Source organism: Osmerus mordax, chromosome 27 (assembly GCF_038355195.1).
Source record: "Osmerus mordax isolate fOsmMor3 chromosome 27, fOsmMor3.pri, whole genome shotgun sequence".
NCBI classification, from domain to species: Eukaryota; Metazoa; Chordata; class Actinopteri; order Osmeriformes; family Osmeridae; genus Osmerus; species Osmerus mordax.
The window spans coordinates 4,835,797-4,857,507 of NC_090076.1; the positions used below are offsets into that span (position 1 = coordinate 4,835,797).

The window sequence follows — 21,711 nt, forward strand, 5'->3', positions numbered from 1 at the left end:
ACAGTCTAGTGCTCCAGATGTGCGCTAATGCACTGTGCAACATCTTGCATGTAGTCGAAATCAGTAAGGTTAAAGCGGTACTGTACAGTTTGGTTGATGAGGAGGATACTACATGATGTTCTGCTCTTTCTACAAACTAATGTCCCTGGCAGTGTTTGAATGGTGTCACAGGTCTCATGAGGTCCCTATGGTAGCCCTGTCTCACTGTGAACACTGTTTCCTTGTGAGAGGGGCCTTCTGGATGGTTCCTTCCATCTGGACCTGTTCAGACGGCCTCCCCTCACCTACACCTGCCCTCACACAAATGGAACAGGCGTGGGATTCCTCCTCCATTCATACGCCTTTCTCCATGCTAGCCTGACCATTAGCCACACTGCCCGCCTCACAATGTCTGTCAGTTGGAGCAGCAACTCAAGCACAACATGCTCATTCAGATTGCCCTGTTGGACACATCCTGTATGTGTCCTTGTGAAGCTGGAGGGTAATAAAGCGATGTTTCCGCTGCTTTACGGTAACCTGAAGCATTCACTAGCAACATTATCGTTGACCATAGCAATACGCAGGCCAATCTAGAAACCAATCAACTATATATATTTTGGTTATCAAATAAAATGCGTGAACTAGTTAACAGGCACACAACGTAGAGCCACGAGAAGGACCCTAAAGAACAGTCTTTTTAACTTATCCAGTGACCCTTCACTTCAGCAAAGAAACAAAACTTCTCATTCGTTCAACATTCAGAGAAATATCTGAGGTCTGGCCACCACAGGGTATAATCCGTCCTTTAAAAGGGCCAAGCAGCGCGAGAGAAGGGGAGAGAGAGAAGGGTTAGGGGGAGTAGGAAGAGGGGGAAGAGGAGAAGGAGGCTGTGGGTGAGGAGGAGGAGAGGTAGATGAAGAGGAGAGAGAGAGGCAGGGGTTTTTGCCTTCTTTCAGACCGAGGACACGGTGTTGTTGACCAGGGTGTCCGTGTTGGGCGGCTCCTTGGGGCTGGACTTCTCCAGGACGGAGATCTGGGTGACGGTGCTGCTCTCGGTGAACAGGGTGCGACGCCGCTTACTGTAGCTCATGTAGCCCTGAGTCTGCCATTTCCATAGCCTCTTCTTCAGCTCTGCTTGGACCTTGACACACACACACACAAATACTAATGTCACCAAGACATATATTACTCGGTGAGGAAATATCATATCAGAATCAGAATCAGAATTGTGTTTAATCGCCAAGTAGGTGGTCACAAACAAGGAATTTACTTTGGTGGGCAGGTGGGTAGGTGCATACAGTGAACATTTAAACATAATGAACAAAAGGAAAATTTAGAAAATGTACAACAAAATAAAATAAACTACTGGCAGAGCTATACAATATAATCTAAAATTAAAATACAATATAATCTAAAATAAAAATACAATATAATCTAAAATAAAAATACAATATAACATAAAATACAAATACAATATAATCAAATAAAAAAATATATATGTTTATGACTTCAAATGTATCTCTGTCTCCATGATGTATAACTCTTCCCTGCTTACTTCTCCATTAAGGAAACAGTACAGCAGAGCCACAACGAAGCCCTGAGGGAGAAGACAATATATTACACAACACTTTAACACGGCAGTAAATGTCCTCATAAAAATAAATACAACGCTCCTCGCTCGAGTTTCTAGGCACACACACACGTGCTCGCGCGCGCACACACCTGAAAGGAGCCGAGGCCCAGTTCTATGAAGATACGGGCCTCCTCTCCCGTGTTCTCTGGTAGGAAGGCAAACACCATGTAATGCATCCCAAACAGAGGGATCAAGAACAGAGTGGATTTGGCCAGTCTCCTGAAAGGACACACGCACGCACAGAGCAGAGATAAGAATATATCTATGAGTGTATGTGGGAGGGGGTGTCAATGTGTGTGTGTGTGTGTGTGTGTACTTATGGAAGGATATTTCTCGGTGACTTACATGAAATGACTGGCGTCGTTCCCTCCAACACCAGGAGATTTGAGCTTTTGGACCAAAATTCGAATCACGTTGATGAAGATGATGAAATTGACCTGAACAGGTGGGGACGTGGTTAGGCTGAGCTCACACCCTGTGGACTGTCTTTTCTCCTCTTAATGACACACATTCCATACCATCCAATAAAGTGACAGGCAAAACAGCCTAGGTCGTGATGGGATTTGTAGTCGCATTTGTTTTTGTAGTCTCACCAGCAGTGATGCAGTGATGGGCCCTTTGATGATCCACCAGATAAAGGCCACATCCGTGTCATCCCAACATCTACGTAGAGGCAGAGCAACATCATCCACACATCATCCCGTCATCATCCACATCGTCCCCTCAAAAGGGTGTTTTTTTTCAATCGCATCTATCACATCTGCTAGTGCAAGATTCATCCTCACCCTCGGTTATCGTAAAAGTTGCGCGTCAGGACCCACACCATCAGTATAACAGCTGGGAGACCTGCGACATAGACGACAGGCATGAACCAGAGAGAGAGAGAGAAAGATCCAGAAAGAGCGAGAGACACGGGGGAAGAGAAAGACAGAAACAGACGCCCACAGAGACAGACAGAGAGACTGAGATGGAAAGAGAGAGAGACAGAGAGACACCAATCCGAACACGGAGAGTGCGACGGAGACGGAGAGACGGAGACAGAAAGAAAGAGAGACAACGACCGGGACTGGGACAGAAAGAGAGCGAGAGGGACACCCACCCCAGCCGATGAGAGTGTACCACCAGAAATACTTCTTCTGGGAGACGAAGGTGAGGGCCAGCAGAGTCTGGAGGTACATGCCCTCCACCAGGAGCCAGAAGTAGTTAGCCAGGATGCTAAACTGGAAGAAAGCCACCGCCGACTTGCAGGAAGTCTGCAGGAAGAAAGCGTCGACATTTGGCCTTTGCAGTAACGTGTCGGTGTCTCAGGCAATGTTTCTCGTGTACTCCGATTGGCCTGTGCTGTCACCGATGGCGACCCTGGGAGGTGTGTGAGAGCCGGTGCCCGGGGGAACTGATCATAATCACCGTGAAGTGGATCGATCTGTTTATATCTGAAAACCTCTGCTCAATGACGCGCGCGTGCGTGGGTCTGTGTGTGTAGGTTCAGTCGGTTAATGTGTGAGAGTTTTTGGGGGGCTTGTGTGTGTGTGTGCGTGTTCTAATTAGTCTCTGAGCAAGGTCACTGTCAATATGGACCCCCTGGTGTGAAAGAGGGCTACTCAGACTGGGGTCGATATCAGGGCGGCGATTTCAAAGCCCCTAAAGATGAGGGTCCGTGCCTATCTACAGAGAGACCATCCCCACCCCGGCCTTCCCCTCCACTTGCACCCCCCGGGGTCACAATCCACCCTATCTCCTATCCTCACACGTTTTTAGATTTCTATTTCTCTAATCCCTCAGTCGGGTCCCAAGTGGATTCACTTTCAAAATGTTGCTCCCGCCGTCCCAAGGTGAACGAGAGACCGAGAACCACACGCACGCACACACACACACACACATACACACACCCAAGCATGGTCCTTCTCTAAATCGGTCCCTCACATCGCCCCGTAATGTGCCGCCGCTGATCAGCTGATCCCCAAGTCTTGCCAGAAGCACGGAGTGGGAACAAGGGTTTGCACTCGGGGCTTCTGCTGTCACGGAAAGATTGCATGCGCAACGGTGAGGGATGGAGGGTGATGGAGAAGGTCCCTCTCTCGCCATGCTGCACTCACCGTCGACATGAAACAGTGGTCTAGGTTCTCGTCGGCGAACAGCACCCCATCTTTGACGAACACCGCGCTGGCTCTCAGGATGAAGGAGGAGAACAGGTTGATGTGGATGTAATTCCTGGTGCAGTGGAACTTCCTGTTGAAGGGGGAGTGCATTTCCTGTCTCCTGGTGCGCCTTCACGTTCCACTGTATTCCCCACCTACATTTGAGCAGCCGGCTTACCTGAACACGGTGAACACGAAGATGGCACTGATGAGGGTGATGAGGGAGGTGGCGTAGCCCGCCGTGTACACCTGTTGGAAGGTCGAGAAGTACGTTGTCTGGAAAAAAAGAACAATCCGGAAGGCTTTTGTAAATCTCACTTTCTGGGAAAGTGGAAAACTCATCTCTTCCTTCCACCTGGCCCTTGATGCTGTTTTGCTCAACACAAATTCTAATTATACAAAAAAGCGGTGCAAGCAGCTAATTCATTTCTCCAGACAGGAAACAATACAGTTTTATTTCTGTCTGGGGAGAAAGACTGTTCTTAATTAGCATGATCACGTGGCGGCCATGCTCCAGCTCTTTGTCCCTGGCTTGGCGGGGAAGTAAGTGTGTATGTATGTGTGTGTGTGCGCACGTGTCTGGTCTTCAGTGTGCGGGAGAATGGAATTGAATGTGTGCGTCTCAGTGTAAACACCTCTGTTCAGCCGTGAGGGAGGAGAGCAGAAGAGAATGGGGATGAGGATAAACAGACGAAGAGGATAAAAGGGGGCCGTAGGAAAGGGCGGGAGATAGAAGACGGACGCCCTCGGGGGGGCTGCACACTGTAACGATCGACTGTACCCAGCTCGTCTCTTTATCTGTCCTTCCTGCAAACCCCCCCATTTCGGACTCCGTCTCAGACTAAGGCTTCACGTCCAACCTGACCAGAGGGTGCAGGGGCCTGCCCTGCAGCAAGAGCCGCGACTCTCACGCGTGAGGAATACTCCGCTCGGGAAGATGCTGCTTGTGATACGAATGCCGCCTGGCTGTGTTCATCAAAAATCGGATCCCCTCTCAGGTTCAGCATAGGAGCAATGCGGCTGCAGTGAGACAGGCAGGCTAACTGTGAGACAGGAGGTTGACCGTGAGACAGGCAAACTAACTGCGAGACAGGCAGACTGATAGTTAGACAGACAGCCCGGCAGGGAGATAGGCTGGCACAAAGACAAAAAGACAGATGGAGCCTAAAAAATCTGTACAGGGAGACAGGAAGCAGTTTACATAAGACGTACATCAAAGGCTGCGAGTCATTCTGGGTGAGCGAGCGAGTCACAGCTAAGGAAAGTGCGGAGCTCCACGCTCCACGCTCTGGATAAGAGCGTCTGCTAAATGACTAAATGTACCTCGCTCTCGGTCTCCGCGTCCTCGGCAAACTCGCAGGCCTCCTCGTACGACGGGTGCAGGTCTGTCCAGCCCTCCTTCGTACAGTTCCTGTAGATGTAACCTGGGAGACACGGCAGCCAATCAGACTCAGGCCAATGTCAACGTACACGCACGTACTTCAACATTATGGCACTCACTTGCACACTTGCACACACACACTAAAAACATATATCTGCGTCGCTGAAAAAGACAGATGACAGGATGTAGAGATCATTGAAGGAAGAGGACAGGAATGCACATACTCCTAAGCTGGGCCTAAAGATCCTACCAAGGCCAGATGGCAGGATGAACATATTACAAAGTAGTCCAAGCAATCTAAAAAAGAAACAAAAACAAAACAAAAACTGCTAGTGTATGTGTGTTTTCGGATGTGTGTTCAAGAGACACAAAACACCAACAGGGTTGCGCTCCAACACATTCCAAGACTGGTGTGTTTTGACAGATATGAATATGCAGAGCAGCTAAGGGTCAGTGAGGGTCAGAATGACTTGGTGGTTTATCTCGGCTGATACATCTAGACTCCTGGCAACACCCAGAGATAGCCCGTCCAGTAATACCGTCGCTGTTTTGAACCACTGGGTCCCGGAAACGTTGGGTGAGGTCACTTGCGCCCAATCCCTCGTCACCGAGACGTTTCCTACGTGCAAGACGCGTTATCTGTTGTGGACAACCGTCCATTTTCTGTGACGGGTGAAATTCACTGACATAACTGGGCCACCGTCATGATGGATGGAGTGAGCCGAAGAGACACAACACACACACGTACACACGCAAGCGCACACACACACACACGGTGACATATGCTGATGCTGTGATGGACGAGGAGTGTTGGTCACAGGAGATATATCCCTCCCGCCCTGTTCATTAGGATTTAATGGGACGGACCATAATTCCATCTGCTTCCTAATAACATGGGGAGGGGGGGGGGGCATATGGAGATGCGCCTCTCCCTCATTCTCTGGAGGAAAGATGACTGATAACACACATCGTAAAACACACACACACACAAGCGGTCTTGTACTCAATGCTTCACAATGCACACACACACACACACACACATACTGAACACACACAGCCTTCCAGCTGTCGGCCATGAATCTCCAAGCTACACACTATGGCATCCTGTTCATGTGCACACGTGTTTACACAGAAGAATTATAACCGCTTGTAACAGAATAGTAACTTGCCCTGACCACTTCATTCAGAGCTCTGCTGGATGTCTCAAGGACCAATGACCCGAGGGATATGATGAATATGAATGAATGTTGGAGGATGTAACTGAGGAGGATGTCCCTGCATGGTCGAGAGTTAGTTAGACTGGACACACTCCCACAAGTTCTACTGCAAACAAGATCCATATTGAACTGTGTGTGTGCGTATGCATGCGAGAGAGAGAGACCAAGAGAAAAGTTAAAAGTATGAGATTGTGTGGAGGGAGGACATTGAACTCGTAGTGAGACCCACATTGGCCTATAAAACAACGCGCCGTGTGGATTATGGATATACATTTGTCCGTTTTTTTCCGCAAGACTGCCGTGGTAGAGTGTGAGGGATTGAGTTGTGGGTGGTTTGACTGAAAACTTAGCCTGTCGGAATTCTTCTCCATGTTTTAGCATTAGCATATTGCGGCGTGCTTAGCGTAGCTTGGAGCCCTGCAGACATTGTCAGGGGGCGGGTGATTTAGCTGGCTGAGCGAGATAGCCAAGAGCAGGCCAGGGCCAGGGCTAAGACCCCAGAGACAGAACAACGCTGAACCAATGTGGCTAACGAGCAGCGCTAACACTCCTTTCTCACACTCTTGACTCTCCCAGCAAACCCTTTGATTTTCCCCATTATTTCGTTGTTTTTGTGTGCGCTTTGTTTCTCGCCCTCTCGCCGGGCGGGATCCACGGACCTCGTGGACGTCTCACCCATAGGGGGAGTCTGAGGGGGAGGAAGCCGGGGAGAGGGCACCTATCCCGAACTGAGTTAAGAGGTTGTGAACGACTAACCATAACACCCCCTCCTCCCCTACCCTCTCCAAGGCCCCCCCCCCCCCTCCCCCTCACCCCACACCTCCACACACTGAAGCCCGAGCTCAAGTGACACGGTGAGCTTTAATGAGGGCTCTTTCTGCGTCCGTCTCTGTCTCACTCGCTCTCTCTTCAGCAAGAGCTTTATGGTGGGTCTCTCCCTTTAGGTCCCTCTCTCTTTCTTTCTTTCTTTCTCTCTCTCTCTCTCTCTCTCTCTCTCTCTCTCTCTCTCTCTCTCTCTCTCTCTCTCGCCCTCTCTTTTCATCTCTTTCTTTCTTTTTCACTTGTTATTGAGCAGTCCCTCATTCACTGAGAAAAATAAGAACTTAACCCCCCCCACACACACACACACACACACACAGCACCCCTGCCTCAACACACACACACATACACACACACACAAAACACAAATCCTCCACATGCACATCATAAAGCTGTCTCCGCATATATATATATGGACGTCGCTAAGTTTGTTTTGGACTCCAAGGAGATACACAGAGCGGACACAAGTTACCGGTCCTTGTACAAACGGCACTGCACGCACACAGGGGCGTGTCTGGGTGTGCACAAACGCGCATTTACAACGGCTACTCTTATCTAACATCAACCATTTTACGAGGCATGAGAGTCTGTGGCTGTTTGTTTTTCTTGGCTGGGCGGGCCAGCTGGGCGGGCCAGCTGGGCGGGTGTGGTGTCATGTATACACAGCCTGGAGAAGCAGAGCTTTATCTCACAGTGGAGGAATCCGTAAGATCCTAAGTCCACAATGGGCCCAGTTCTTCGTTCAAAACACTGTCACACACCGACCATAACACACATCCACAGAGGCTAAATATAACCTTGGCCACTCAGACGAATTATAAACTCCAAAGATGGATGTCCAAATATTCAAACTGTGGAGTCGTGATAAGAAATGTGGTCTCCGTTCACCACGAGGTGAGGTGCAGGGAGCAGACACTCGGGGCAGGGGCAACGTAGAGGTACGCGCCCGGTGCGCAAGGTAGCTGTTCACGTGTTTTTGGACAACACGAGCGCTAACCGCAGTGTGTGAAGAACATCACACATCGTTTCGTGTACGAGGCATTTCAGTTTTATGCAAAAGAAGGAAAGTCCTGGAAAATCTCATCCAGGTCCAAACACCCCATCTGACTGATTAGGTTTCGCCATGTGTTGCTCTTCCTTCCCGTACATGATGTTTTTACGGTACAGTTTGGTGAATTCTGAAACACTGAGTGTTAGAATTCTATTATTGTTACTAGTGTTATGCCATGTCGGCTACATCAAATACCCTACAGCTCTTATCTCATTGGCTGTGCTTTGAAAGGCCAGCGGAAACCAGTGTCAAAGTTCAAACAAACAAACTTGTCTCTGTAGGAACACAACGGCACAGCCAGTGCTGAGCTATTTTATTGCTAATCATGTGTCTCCGGCTTCCCTAGTAACGATGAGACCGAAACATTGCTACCTGTCATGCTTCAGCGACTTCCTGGTATTTTCATAGAGGTCACATGGTCAAAGGTTAGACGGGCGTTACCTTGGTTGTTGGCAAAGAGCTGGGACACGTTAGCGCAGGAGACGCTCACGACCTGGCCAACCTCGGCACGGTACCAGCAGCGAATATCGTCCCACTCCGTCCGGCAGCCTGACGGACACAGGAAGACAGGATGTTAGGATGGCGTGTCACTTCCCTTCAGCGGACCGGCAGAAAACTGATTTACACCTCTATACATGAGTCTGCGGTGAACTTTATAAAGCTATATGTCATAATAGGGTTCAGCTGAAGGACAATTTTTAAGATAAAGACTAATAATCAATTTCTTGGCTGTTTGAGAATACCAGTGCTAGCCTGTACAAGAAAATGAGGTCGACCTGGAAGGTAATTGAAAATGTAAATCCAATCTTCATCAACCCCTGAAAGATGGTTAATGTCAGGAGTCCCCACTGGTAAAAAAAAATAAGATATGATCCTGGAGAGTGTGGATGGATGGACAACTGGCAGGAATTCCTGTTGGAAAGTCAAACGAAGAAAGCGCCCATGCACGGCTAACGCTAAATACTGGTGTTAAAAACATCACTGCTTCTTCTTCGGGGTCGTGTAATGGGGGTTGTGTCATATTACTTGGGTGAGGGAGGACGTTTGGGAAGAGGGCAGGGAAGGGGAAGGTAAATTGTGTGTTGAAGTGAAGTGCGACATGGGTTGAGGTGATAGATAGCACGTCCACAAAGAGAGCCTTATCCAAATATACTCCCTCTCTCTCTCTCTCTCTCTCTCTCTCTCTCTCTCTCTCTCTCTCTCTCTCTCTCTCTCTCTCTCTCTCTCTCTCTCTCTCTCTCTCTCTCACACACACGTGCTCTTCTCCTTATCCTTCCTCTCTCTATCCATTTTTCCTCTCTCTTCATCCCCCTCTCTATTTCTAGCTCTTTCTCCCCCCCTCTCTCTCCCTCCCTCCGTCCCTATCTCTCTCATGCTCTCTCTCTTTCCCTCACTCTCTCTCCATCGCTCTCTAGTTCTATCTCTTTCTCCCCCCGTTTCTCCCTCACTCTCTCTCTCTTTCATCGGCGTGATGTTAATGGGAGCTCAAGGGTAGCGTTTCAACGGAAGATCCAAAGATCCTTTTCTTCTCTATGGCCTTTCTGGTAAGCTAATTGTTTCTCGTTGTTGGACACGCTTATAACCTGTGCGCAAATATACACACAGAATATGTGGTTCCACACACATAATTTACACCCAAAATTCCATATCTGGCCCTTTTCACAAACATGCAAAGGCAGGCACGTGCTGAATCACTCCCCACACACTCACACATCACACACACACATACTGTCACCACAAACCACGTTTGATTTGTTCACCTGGAGAAAGGTGAAGGAAGAAAGACAGAGTGAAACAGAAAGACAAATAGAATATGTATTTGACTCTGTTGAAAGCTAATGAAAGGTTTGTTCAATTTGGGATTTGTGTCTAATTCTGATTGAGTAGGCAGAGGCACTCCTGAGATAAGACCAAGGTCTTAGAGAAGAGACGAGACAATCTATTCCAAATGCTAATGAACCCTTGGATGTCAATCCCTGTGACTCATCCTGTCTCTCTCTCTCTCTTTCTCTCTTCAAACTATATGCTTCTCTCCATTCCATTCTTAAACAGTTTCAGTCGGCTTGAATGTCTGGATTTCTAGTAAATTTCTACCCCTAATGTATTAGTTCTCATCCCATAAAGAAAAACTGCATTTTTCTAGGGGGTTCCCCCAAGTCTGGGGAGAGGAGCGTTTGATTTAGTGACATTTGAAGTCCTCCTCTCTGTCGCCCACATGGCTTCTATGACATGTTATTCCAGTGGTAATGAGAGGGCCATCTCTCTCTATCTATCTCTCTCTCTCTTTCTTTCTCTCTGTCTGTCTCTGTCTCTCTCTCATTCTCTCTCGTTCTCTCCCCAGCCGGAATGCCTGCAACATCAAAGACCTTCAGACCAGCATCAATTAAAACAGGCACTGAGTCAGACGACTTCTCATTCATAATAAAAAATAGCTTTTGGCTGACACCGGGAATTCTGTTTTGAGGTTGCCAAGTCACGTTGGCGTCGTCCTTTCTCCCTGGTCAAACAAAGTTTTCAGGCGATATATAACGGCCGTGTCGTTAACGTCATATCTACCGCGACGTGTATGGAAAAGGATGGCCGTGTTTAGCATCGGGCTGTTCAGTTGAGGGCGCTAATAGAATTCCGGCTAATGAACGACCACTCTTATATTTGTTTACGGCTGCACAACACGAAAGAGAAATTCTTCCCATTGTGCTGAGTTTGAAGGCTGAGAGGTGTCGCCAGTAGCCTTAGTAATCAACCTCGTTAGGTAGCTATTAGCTCGAGTCTTGCTCTCTGTCAGAGAATGGAGCTGGAGTGATGGATGAATGGAGGGATTCTCTCCCTTTCTCCATCCGCAGGTGCACTAAGTAGCCTAATCGCCTGGCTCAGACGCCCTCCTCCTCACTCTCCGAAACGGAAACTTTGCGTGTCAAGCAAAATGAATCGTCTCTTTTGTCGTTTTCGTGGCCATTCTATTTCACGAGCGGTTATTTCCATTAGGATAGCTGAACCTATGACTCCTTCTTTAGGCCTATCCATGTGAGCGTAGAATGACGAACCCCAAATCACGTGCGTACTTATGGACGCGCGACGTGCACCGTAAGTTGGGCTCGACAAACGTTTGCAAGCTTTCCAATCAAAGCTCGAGCTATCTTTCTATCTTACCTCGGAGAAGGGTATTACAGGGGGACACTAAAAGGTTCACCAGTGACTCCACTATCTTCTGATTTATACTGTGTTCTTTAAGCTCTCGAAAAACCTGCGGTCTGAAATGCCTAGAGGTGAGAGGACATGGAGTCAAGTATGCCTGTTTTCCGGTCAGAATCTTGTCTCTCCTGGTCTTTTGTGCGTCGCGGCAGTACGTCCAGTAAATATAAAAAAAGAAAAAAAAATCCATCATCTGACATTTATAGAGGTTTATAGTCCACTAGAGGAGCAGCGTTATTGGAAAGACATGGTTTATATCGTCCTGGGCTGCAGTACCGACATGATCTGGTTTGCCAAGGGCCCTGAATTAGGTTGGATGAGAGAACTGAGAGCTGGCGATCATGTCTTTTCTCTTCTCAAGTTTCAATCTCCCCCCTCCCTCCCCCCCCCCTCCCCCCCCCCAGGCTGAGGGCTACAGTGCACAACTTAATACAGCCTCTGTCCTCCACGCTGACAGCCCTTGTCCCTAACACTGTTTACGATATTGCGCAAAATGCTGGGTGTCGTCTGGACGCGAGAGACACGCGAGATCCTTCAGTGGGAGACGTGATTCGATATGTGACTGGGGTTACTGCGTTGTCGCGGCCATCTGGGAGATGGAGAGGTGAAATAAGAAGGAGAGAGAGAAAGAAAGAAAGAAAGCACAAAAAGAGAGAGCGAGAGAAGGAGGCAGAAAGAGACACCGGGCATGTGTAATGGGGGGAGGAACAGACGCGGCCACGCTCCGTCAGAAGGCTTCCTGGACCGATGTTTGTTCCTGCCCCGGCTCGAACGCGCCACCTCTTACTGCCAAGCGCAACCGCTACCGGCTACGCCAAAGAAAAGCTAGCTATTCGTTGACGCGGGTGGCCTGTTACATCCCTGAGGAGTGAGTTTCACCGATTCACACCGGTTACATACAGTCAGTGGTGATTTCCTCCATTTCCGAAACAGAAACCCCATACTGTATCAGATGAACCCGGGGCTCTCATGTCTCACGCATTTGCCCAACTGATGTTTGTTGGCATGATGTTTGTTGAAACAAAGACGTATTTACCGTGGAATCCTTCATTCGGCAAAATCGACCTCTGTCGAATCGACCTATGTTCTTCGAGTGGTCTTTGAAGTCATGAGCGACTTTCTGACCCATCAGTCATTGTGACCCACCGTCGTATTGCGACAACTTTACCGAATACAAAAACAAAGTGAGGAATTTTCTTTTAACAGTCGGGCTGTCTCAGACCCCCGCCATTGCGAAGGTTAAAAGAAAATGCTATTTATTTGTTTTTGTATTGGGTAAAGTTGGGTAAACACAACGATGGTTCGTTGTGAACCTTTCGTTGTGAACCGATAAAAGGGTAACTTCGGGGACGTGTTGAGACGCAGGAGCACGGACACACACTCACGTGCTGCGCGCGCACACGTGCGTGTTCGACTGTGCTCTCTCTTTTATCTGTTACATTTGTGAGTGCAACCAGTCGGCCTACCTTGCAGTTCTTTTTGGTAAGGCCATTAATGACAGTGGCCGTGTTTAAGAGGAACAGGGCAGGAGGGTCAGGGTGGGCAATGTACCTTGAAAATGCCAAACGGGAAAGGTGAAAGACGTCCTTGCACCCAGACCGTATTTAAATGGTCATATTTAAATCTAGATGAAAGACACATCTTTTCTCTACAGCGTATGATGTTGTCTAAGATGCACAGGGGGTTTTATTTGTACATTTGACAATGTTTGATTTGTTTGATCCATTTCTATTTAATTCTGATGTAAATGTGTTTCTTTTTGTATTGTACAGCACTATGGTTGCAAGATTTCTTGTTTTTCGATGTGCTTTATAAAGGAACTTGACCTTGAACTTACACAGTGTGTACGTACACACACCAAATGACACCATTCACCTGACAACGACCTGAAGCAAGTCCGTTTATTGATAACTGTCCCCAAATAAGACTGTTTACTTCCATTCACCAGGGGCATTGCCAGGCATAGTTAACATTCGGGGCTTAGCCCAAACCTAATATCGGACCTTGAGTAGCCTGTGCTTAATTTGACCTCAGCTACAGACATAATCTTAGAATGTGAGCACGAACCACGTGCAAGCAAATTATTTTGCAAATTTTGAGAGCAAAATACAGTTTTTGGAGCTTTATGTAATATAGACATTAATTGACACTAATTGTTATCATGAATGTATGTGCCAAATCCGATTATATCATAAATCAACAGGCAATTTCAAAGGTTTTTTACAAGCTAGATTCTTATCTTTACTCCTCCTTTGGAAAAATCGTTTTGTTGTTACTATGTTCTGCCATTTCTCCTCTGGTATCTTCCCGCTGACGCTCCTCCTGCTATCACTGACTGTCACTCAGGGGGAACCACCCGACCCACACCCCTTCAGTTAGCTAGTTAGAGCTAGCGACATTCACTGACATGCTAGAGACACTTCATTTCTTTTGACAGGCTGTACGAAATGTATGTACGAAACGATGTACGAAAACTCCCACATCACACACATTGTTTAAAAAATCTATAGATATCATTGAGATATTCAAATTACATTCGGGACTACACCCAAAAGGTCCGGGGCTGCAGCCACGGTAAAACACGGCTGGCGACTCCCCTGCCGTTCACATTCCTGCCCCTGCATCACTCAATTATTTCTGCCTTTCCACCATCCGTCCTGTCCTCTCTCTAACCTTGTGATCCTTTCATCGTTTCCACAGATGTCAGCGTCGTTCAGCTCCTCGTCTTTTCCCTCACATTAGCTGACCGGTAATTAGGCCGTGGGAAGGCCAGACGAGAGCTCTTCGTGGCTGACCCTTATTAACTTCCACCACCACCGCCCCCACACTAGCCCCTAGCACCGCCATCTCCACCCTCTCATCACCCCCCACCACCACCACCCCGACACCAGCCCCTAGCACCACCATCTCCACCCACCCCCTCCACCTCTGATCCAGCTCCCCTCCCTTTCCCCCTTCTCTGCGTCCTTCTCATCTGAAGACAAATGAACTATTTGTTCACTTTTTATCTGGCAGAAGTTTGTGAGGTGCTGGGTCAAAAACAAGTCGTCGGTGCCCGGATAAGCGGTGGAAAACACTGACCAGCCGAGACCCATCCAGTCCTAGCCTGCCTCTTTCCAGCTCCCAGGGTAGCTGGGAGGGTGTGTGAGTGGCTGTAGAGAACTGCCGAGGGCTGTCTGTCTCAACCCTCTGGGCCAGGCTGTTCTGTTACGTCCTTCAGGTCAACAAGTCATGAATATTCATGTCTGCTTCCGGGCTCCCGTGCGTCAGCCCCGCCCCCGCCGGTGACGCACTAGACACGTTTGCCGTCCGGTGCGGCCACCAGACGAGGGGGGGGGGTGGAGATGGGGGAGTCTGAGGGCTGAATTGGTGTACGGGGGAGGCGGGCGCAGCGACCCCCCTCCTCTCTGACCCTCCCCCCCCACACACACTCACACACACACATAACCCCCCCCCCTCCCACACAACCCCCCCACTGCCCCCCCCCCAGAAGGGACTTGGCTGGTGAAGACCCCACGCCGCACTGACCACACCCGATAATAACAGCCCCCACCTCCCGGCGGAGCCGATCGCGAGAAAACCGTGACAAACCATCGTAATTGATTTGAGTGACAACAGCTGCGGCGGGAGCAGATGTTTTCTCGCGGGCCCGGCCTTCCTCACGCCCCGCTTCCCCGCTCTCCTTTTCCAAGATGGCTACGCAATGGAAGTGACCCCCGTTGAGCGACTCCCAAAGCCGAAACAAAGGAGGTCTGAAAAAAAAAACGAAAACCCAGATGGCGCCGAAAGCTCCCGACGCGCGATGGACACCGGCCATGGGAGCGATAATGATGGGAGTCTCCATTGATCCTCATCTTTGTCCCCGAGCGAGACGAGATGGCTCTGGTTTCAACGGAGCGCCTCGAATCGGGGTGGGGGGGGGGAAACTGCCACACCTGATTACACCTGCTAATGTTCCATGGTTCCTCTGGCCTAGATCCCAGTAACCTGGAGAAGGGGTGGATAAGCTCCCTACAGTTTTAATCACCGATGAAGGGCATGGATGTTCTTCATCTCCGCAATCGATGACTCGGCCCTGGGCAATATAAATCACTGTACTGGGTCCTTAGCATAAATCGCAGAATATCATGAGTTCCCGGGTGGATAATGTAGTATATTAGACTATAGATATATAGTGCATACTGACCTGTCGTGGTGGATCGGTTGCGGCTCTCCTGTTTGCGAGTCTTCATGCAGGCTTCCTGAGCCTGCATGTGATGGGCCACCGAGGCGCAGTCGGGGTGGATCGCCTCGGCCTGCGGGGAGGTCAGAGAACAGGGACGTCAGTCACCGATACCGCGGACACGGCGCCACGCCGGAGAGCGTCGGGAAAAATCTCGTCTGGAGACATTTCGACGGCGCCGAGTCGGTCCGAGCGCCATCGGACTCGCCGCGTGGTTGGGAAGGGCTCCCATCGGCCACTAGCCCGCCCTCCCCGACACACACTCACCTCTCCCCCCCCCCCCTCCCCCCCGGCACCCTTTTTTTGAAACCTCATCCCCATCGCTCTCTCTTCGTCATTTGTGCAACATCTGTCACTGTCATCCCCTCTACCCCTCCCCCCCCCCCCCCCCCCCACCAGACACTGACGGAGACCTGTGGTTGACAGACAGACAGTGAGCGAGCGAGCGGCTCATTGGACCGGGACATCCTGACAGCATCGCTTGGCAGCCACTGCGGCGATGGGATCCTCGCCCACGGACTCCGACGAGCAACCAAACCGGCTTTCTTTTTTTGGGGGTTCAAAACATCTGACGTTGTTTTCCCCCGTTCAGGCTCTGTCGCCTCTCGCCGTGTGCAAGGCGTGGGATTGATGAAGAAAGTGTTTGTCCGTCTCTTCATAAACGGAGTGACTAAGTTCAGTTGAGTTCTGGATTTTAATACGTATTTATCAATCTGCACATTGGGAGAGAAAACCAGTCTTCTGACCATAAATGACAACACAACACCAAGCTTAGGTCTCAACCAGGTCTCTCTCCGCTCCGAAAGCCGGAGGACCATCTTTTATAGGGCACAAGAATGTAAACATAGATTGTGACAGTCAGGCAGGAATGACGTTACAACAGTCTCAGAGAAAAGATTCACTGCTCCCAACACATAACAACTCTCACACTAGAGAGTTCATAGTTGGAGCTCTCCTTGTAGTCATGACAAGGACCGTTTAGCCAGTACTTTCTCCTGACCCCGAACATCTATTAACCTGACACATAGACACAATATACTGTTATTAACAGCAAGCTTACATGATAAACGTACTAACTAGTATCCAATGACTAGTTCTATTGATTAGTGATTAATGTAAGCACACAGGAAATCCCAATTTCTTCCACAGGATCGAGAGGGGGGGGAAAAGGGAGACAGAAAAAACTCCACAACATCAGAATTGACGCACAGGAGAAAACGGTCCTCAAAAAAAAACGACGGAAAAACGGATTTGAAGACAGTATGTGTGTCTTGCAGCTTCGTGCCGATTAGCACTTCAAGAGATTCACATCGTTGACTTCTCGTCACTCCCCGCGTCTGCATTGAGGGAAAGTAGAGAAGGGAAGTGACCCTTCACCTCATGAGTAAATTGAGACAAATGTCAAATCAAAACAAAAAAAGGGGGGATCGCTAACTATCTACGTATGTGCTGACGTGTAATTGAGCATGTGCGAGAAAGAGTGTCTGAGAGTGTGCGAGAAAAGATGTATGTGTGTGTGTGAGCATGCACGCGTCAATAAAAATGCGTGTGAGAGATGTGTATGTCTGCAGAAGTGCATCAGTAATTAACGTTCGAGTCTCTTCGCGGCCAACGATGTGCATTTGATCCTGCTGGTGCATGACATCATCAGCGGGCGCCCCGCGTCCCTGGGCAGATGGCGACTCTGCAGGTGAACGTGACCTTCGACCCCTACTGGCAGTGCTGCTGGGGCAGAGCTGTCCACGGAGAGGACACACTCACACTGATTGGACAGCCAAACGGATGGCCCTTCACAACCCATCGCTCGCTGTACTGCATCTGTCAGCACGCCGTTCCTTCCAGGTGTGTGTGTGCTCGCTCGCATGCGTGTGCGCGTTAGCGTGCGTGTTGGGGGTGTAATGTCGTGCTATCTGTACAAGCACTGGGGAATCTAGGCTGGGAAGGCAGCTTTAGGTGTGAGGAACAATAACTATGTGTGGGAGTTCACTGCTGGAGGAAACAAGAGTCTGTTACTACTATGAGCCCAGCTTTTCAGTTGCCAAAAGACTAGAGAGAGAGAGAAAAAGACAAATCCGGCCTTACCCTGCACTTCACCCAGCAGTGAGTTCCATGATAGGTTCCCTAACTCTGACAGATGCATGCAGAGAATGCACCTACTAAATCCTTCCTCCACTCGGAATGAGATACCCTGTGTCGCAGAGGGTGTGGAGAGGAAAAGGAGAGAGAGGGAGAGAAGAGGGGTCGAGGGGGAGAGCGAGAGAGGGAGAGAAGACGGGAGGAAGGAGAAAGAGCGAGAGGTAGAGGAAGATGCGTGGCAGACGGAGGCTTAGAGAGAGGGGGTGGAGAGGTAGAGGGTGGAGAGAGAGAGAGAGAGAGAGAGAGAGAGAGAGAGAGAGACAGAGAGAGAGAGAGAGAGCGAGAGACAGAGAGGGGGAGCGACAGAGAAAAGAAGATGAGTGGTGGTGGGAGAAAGAGAGAGAAGAAGGGTTCAAGGGAGAGAGCGAGAGAGGAAGAGAAGAGGGGAGGGAGAGATAGAAAGAAAAGTGGAGGAGGGAGAGCGAGAACGAGAAAGACGAGCTCAACAGAATAACTTTCCTCCTCTCCATGGCTTGTGTGAATACTCATACCTCATCCTTATCTCTGATTTAAGGATTACCGACTAAATCCATGGTGCCAAACAAGTCGCCAGACAGGATTTTTTTAATGAAAAAGACTTCATGTGTCAAACAAAATGACACACGACAGCCATAAATGTGTGGCCTCGAGTCTCTTTGTAATTTGATGTACTGTATCAACAAATGGGCCAGCACACTGTTTGGCATTAATGCAACAAGATAGAGACGGGTGACCTGACAGATTATTTTAATACAGACACATTATGACACATGCAGCCAAGCACAGTCAATTGATGTCCCCTTTTTGGGTCAATCTGATTCAGACTGTAGCTTTATCTACAGTGGAGAAGAAAGTCTAAATGTGTGTATGCGGTTGTGTGTGTGTGTATGTGTGTTGGGGGGGGTCTGTTTGTGTGTGTGTGTTTGTGGTTTAATCCCATTACCCAATGCTCCTATAGGCACACTTATGGACTCGTTATGTACAACACGTTGATGGTTAGCGATAATTTATCCTAGACTAGCCCTCTACACACAGGAAATGGCTTTGGTTAGGAGCATCCAATTACATGGTAATCTAATAGCGGCCTTCACCATGTCATTATCATAGGGCACCAACAGCCCAAAGCCAGCCTCTCCATCTCCCTCACTCTAATCACACATATCTCTGGCCGTTCAGTGGGATCGAAACCACAAGGTGTTTTTGACGCGACATGGCCCAGGTGTGACGACCACCGTCGCTAATGGTAACGAGGCCTATGGACACCCTGAGTCCCACGGGGCAGTCGCCGTGAAGCTGTTTATTAGGCACCGCGTACACAAGTCTGGTTTGGTTATACAACACCGTGATCCAGACGGTAACGAGTTCAAACCGTCATGGTCAGTCTCTCTATACACCTGCTCAGTTGCTGGAAATGTTCTTGCAGAGGGTGTGCTGTTTAACATGCAACAGACAGGTTACTGTGGAAATAGGGTGGCGCCATTAGCATTTTTCTTTACCACAGATATTCACTGGTCACTGACAGCACATGCCCATGCCAAAAATCCAAAATATATTTCTGAACTAGACATTGATATCTTGATATTAATACTTGGAGGGAATTAAAGGGATGAATGAATGAGAGGAAGAAGAGAAGAGGAGAGACAGAGGAAGGAGAGAGAGAGAGTCCTGATCCGTAAGGCTATACATAGCACCCTCAGGAAAACTGCAAATAAATGAAAGTATAGGATCATTAGCATTTCGGTGAAGGCCAGCTTTGGCTCAGAGCAGTCTGAAATGACTATAGACTATGACTCCAACGCAACGTATTAATCCAGCTGTCTTATTGTTCATTAAGATGTGGATGGCATATATTTAGCTAATTGGGATTTTCTTTCAGGACTTTGTTTGAAACATGCAATAGATTTAGGAGAATATCGTGGGGTGTACTACTCCTCCATGTTTGGAGTCGGTTGTCTGGAGTTTTACATATTAGCCTACAATGGGACTGGACCAATTTCACTAATGAGGTGTGAGTTTTAATAACAGACTAACAAGAATAACAAGGAAAATTATTTTTCGCATACATTACGTGCATGACTTACACTTACGTTTTAAATATGATTTTTATATATGAAAGAAAAATATAGCACATGATTTTCCATCTTTCCATGAATTCCCTTTTTCAATGGCCTAGTAGAACGGCTTCAAAGGTTTTGAATATTTCAATAGGAAGATGAACATGAATGCTTTTCCCTTTGTCAAATAGTTTTATAGAGCCATGGCTGTGCAGAAGGCACAGTAAAGAAGAGAGTGTCTACAATATCACTGTACTAATAGAGTCACGAGGGAAGCTAAGAATGTTCTCTCTTTCTCTACAACTCACGGACATCCATGCCAAAGGCCAATTCAAGGTGCGGTTTTAGGGGCGCTGTTCTGAGATTGATTAGTCTACTCACTTAATGTACTGGTGGGCTATTCTCCAGGGTTTTACACCTTTGACTGTTGGACTGCAGTCTAAAAAATTATCGTGGAGCAAGTTCACAAGAGTGAGCTAATTATCTTGAAATACAGAATTTGGAACTGTTTCCATTAATCAAATTAAATGTTTGTGAGAGAAAAAATAAGTGAAGGAAATCAAGAATGGGGGTTTCTTTGAATATGCCAGTGGTGATTTGAGACTCTTTTTAGGGGTGCTCAAGCACACCTACATTTCATCTCAGCACCCCTAAAAATAATAATACAAATGTAAAAAAGAAAAAGATTATGAATTATTATTATTATTATCTTAAATAAGTTTTTGTGTGTGAAAACAATATTTATTTATTGTTGACACATCGTTTCATTTGATGCTGGTAGTTCATGAAAAAAGGGACCTTCTTAGTTTTTTCATTCATTCAATATTTAGTAGGCCTAGTAATCTGAAGGTTGCCAGTTCGATTCCCGGCCATGTCAGATGACGTTGTGTCCCTGGGCAAGGCACCTCACCCTACATGCCTCGGGGGGAATGGACCTGTACTTACTCTAAGTCGCTCCGGATAAGAGCGTCTGCTAAATGACTAAATGTAAATTGTTATCCAGTGAAATGTTTTGCTTTATTAGCAAGGGAGTTTAACACTTTTGCAAGGGACTGTATCCATGTCACATTTTCATTGTGGGCTGAGCCCCCCTAAAGGTCTGATCCTAAAATCGCCCCTGGAATATGCCTGCGCTAATCAATTTAAACAGCGAATAAAATTACTCATGTAAATATTTTGTATTACTGTAACTTACCGATTTAAAAGCGTTCAGGTACAGCCACAGTCCGTAGAACAATAACACGGACATCCGTCTTTTAGATAATGACAGAGTTTTGGTAAGTGTCATAGTCATAGATTCAGGTTCAACTGATTGGTACAGTGAAACTAGAAGACAAACAATCCAGTCGAAATCAGCCTCTTCAACTCTCGTTTGTCAATGAAACACTTTCATTAGGCTATTCTCATCCTTGTTATTAGTTCTTGCCAAAAAAAACTCACTCGTCCTCTCGCATTCCTTCGTTACTGACAAGTGTTGCAGTAATCAAACGGGTAGACAAATGCATCGTCGCCGGGACCTCATCCCGGTAAGAGGTTCAGCACTCCAATGAACGGAAAGGGCGCGCGCCTTCTCCTGAAAAACCACTGTGACTAGTACAGGTTGCGCACACGCAGCTGGTTGGCTACGAATGTGCCATATTTGTTTACTCTTAATGCAACACAAAATTACCTAAATCAACCTATAGCCTAAGCTTATTGAAACAGAATCAGTAATGTCAATCAATACGCACTTTTAACCTTTTTAAAGTTGAGCTAATTAGGACATGAAGCCTAGCACTCTTGCATACATCGATGAGACGTGTAATTACTGTGTACAATGTTGGTTAACGAAATGATTAGAGGTCAGCTAGCCTATTGGAAAGCGACCCGATGATGTTTCCATATGAATTCAGCAGCATGGGACTTCACAG

The 21,711-nt window shown here is 47.9% G+C and overlaps 1 protein-coding gene across 1 annotated transcript; it reads right to left on the reverse strand.

The window, feature by feature from the left end:
* Nucleotides 1-931: 931 nt before the first annotated feature.
* On the reverse strand, nucleotides 932-21,095 carry ghrhrb (growth hormone releasing hormone receptor b). Its single transcript, XM_067230388.1, has 13 exons — nucleotides 20,997-21,095; nucleotides 15,597-15,705; nucleotides 8,660-8,767; nucleotides 5,074-5,174; nucleotides 3,929-4,026; nucleotides 3,709-3,841; nucleotides 2,712-2,865; nucleotides 2,398-2,458; nucleotides 2,206-2,275; nucleotides 1,958-2,049; nucleotides 1,702-1,831; nucleotides 1,535-1,576; nucleotides 932-1,120 (listed from the first exon to the last, which is right to left on the reverse strand). Exons 1-13 carry the CDS (start codon nucleotides 21,093-21,095, stop codon nucleotides 932-934), a joined length of 1,386 nt encoding a protein of 461 aa, XP_067086489.1.
* Between the last annotated feature and the right edge of the window lie 616 nt (nucleotides 21,096-21,711).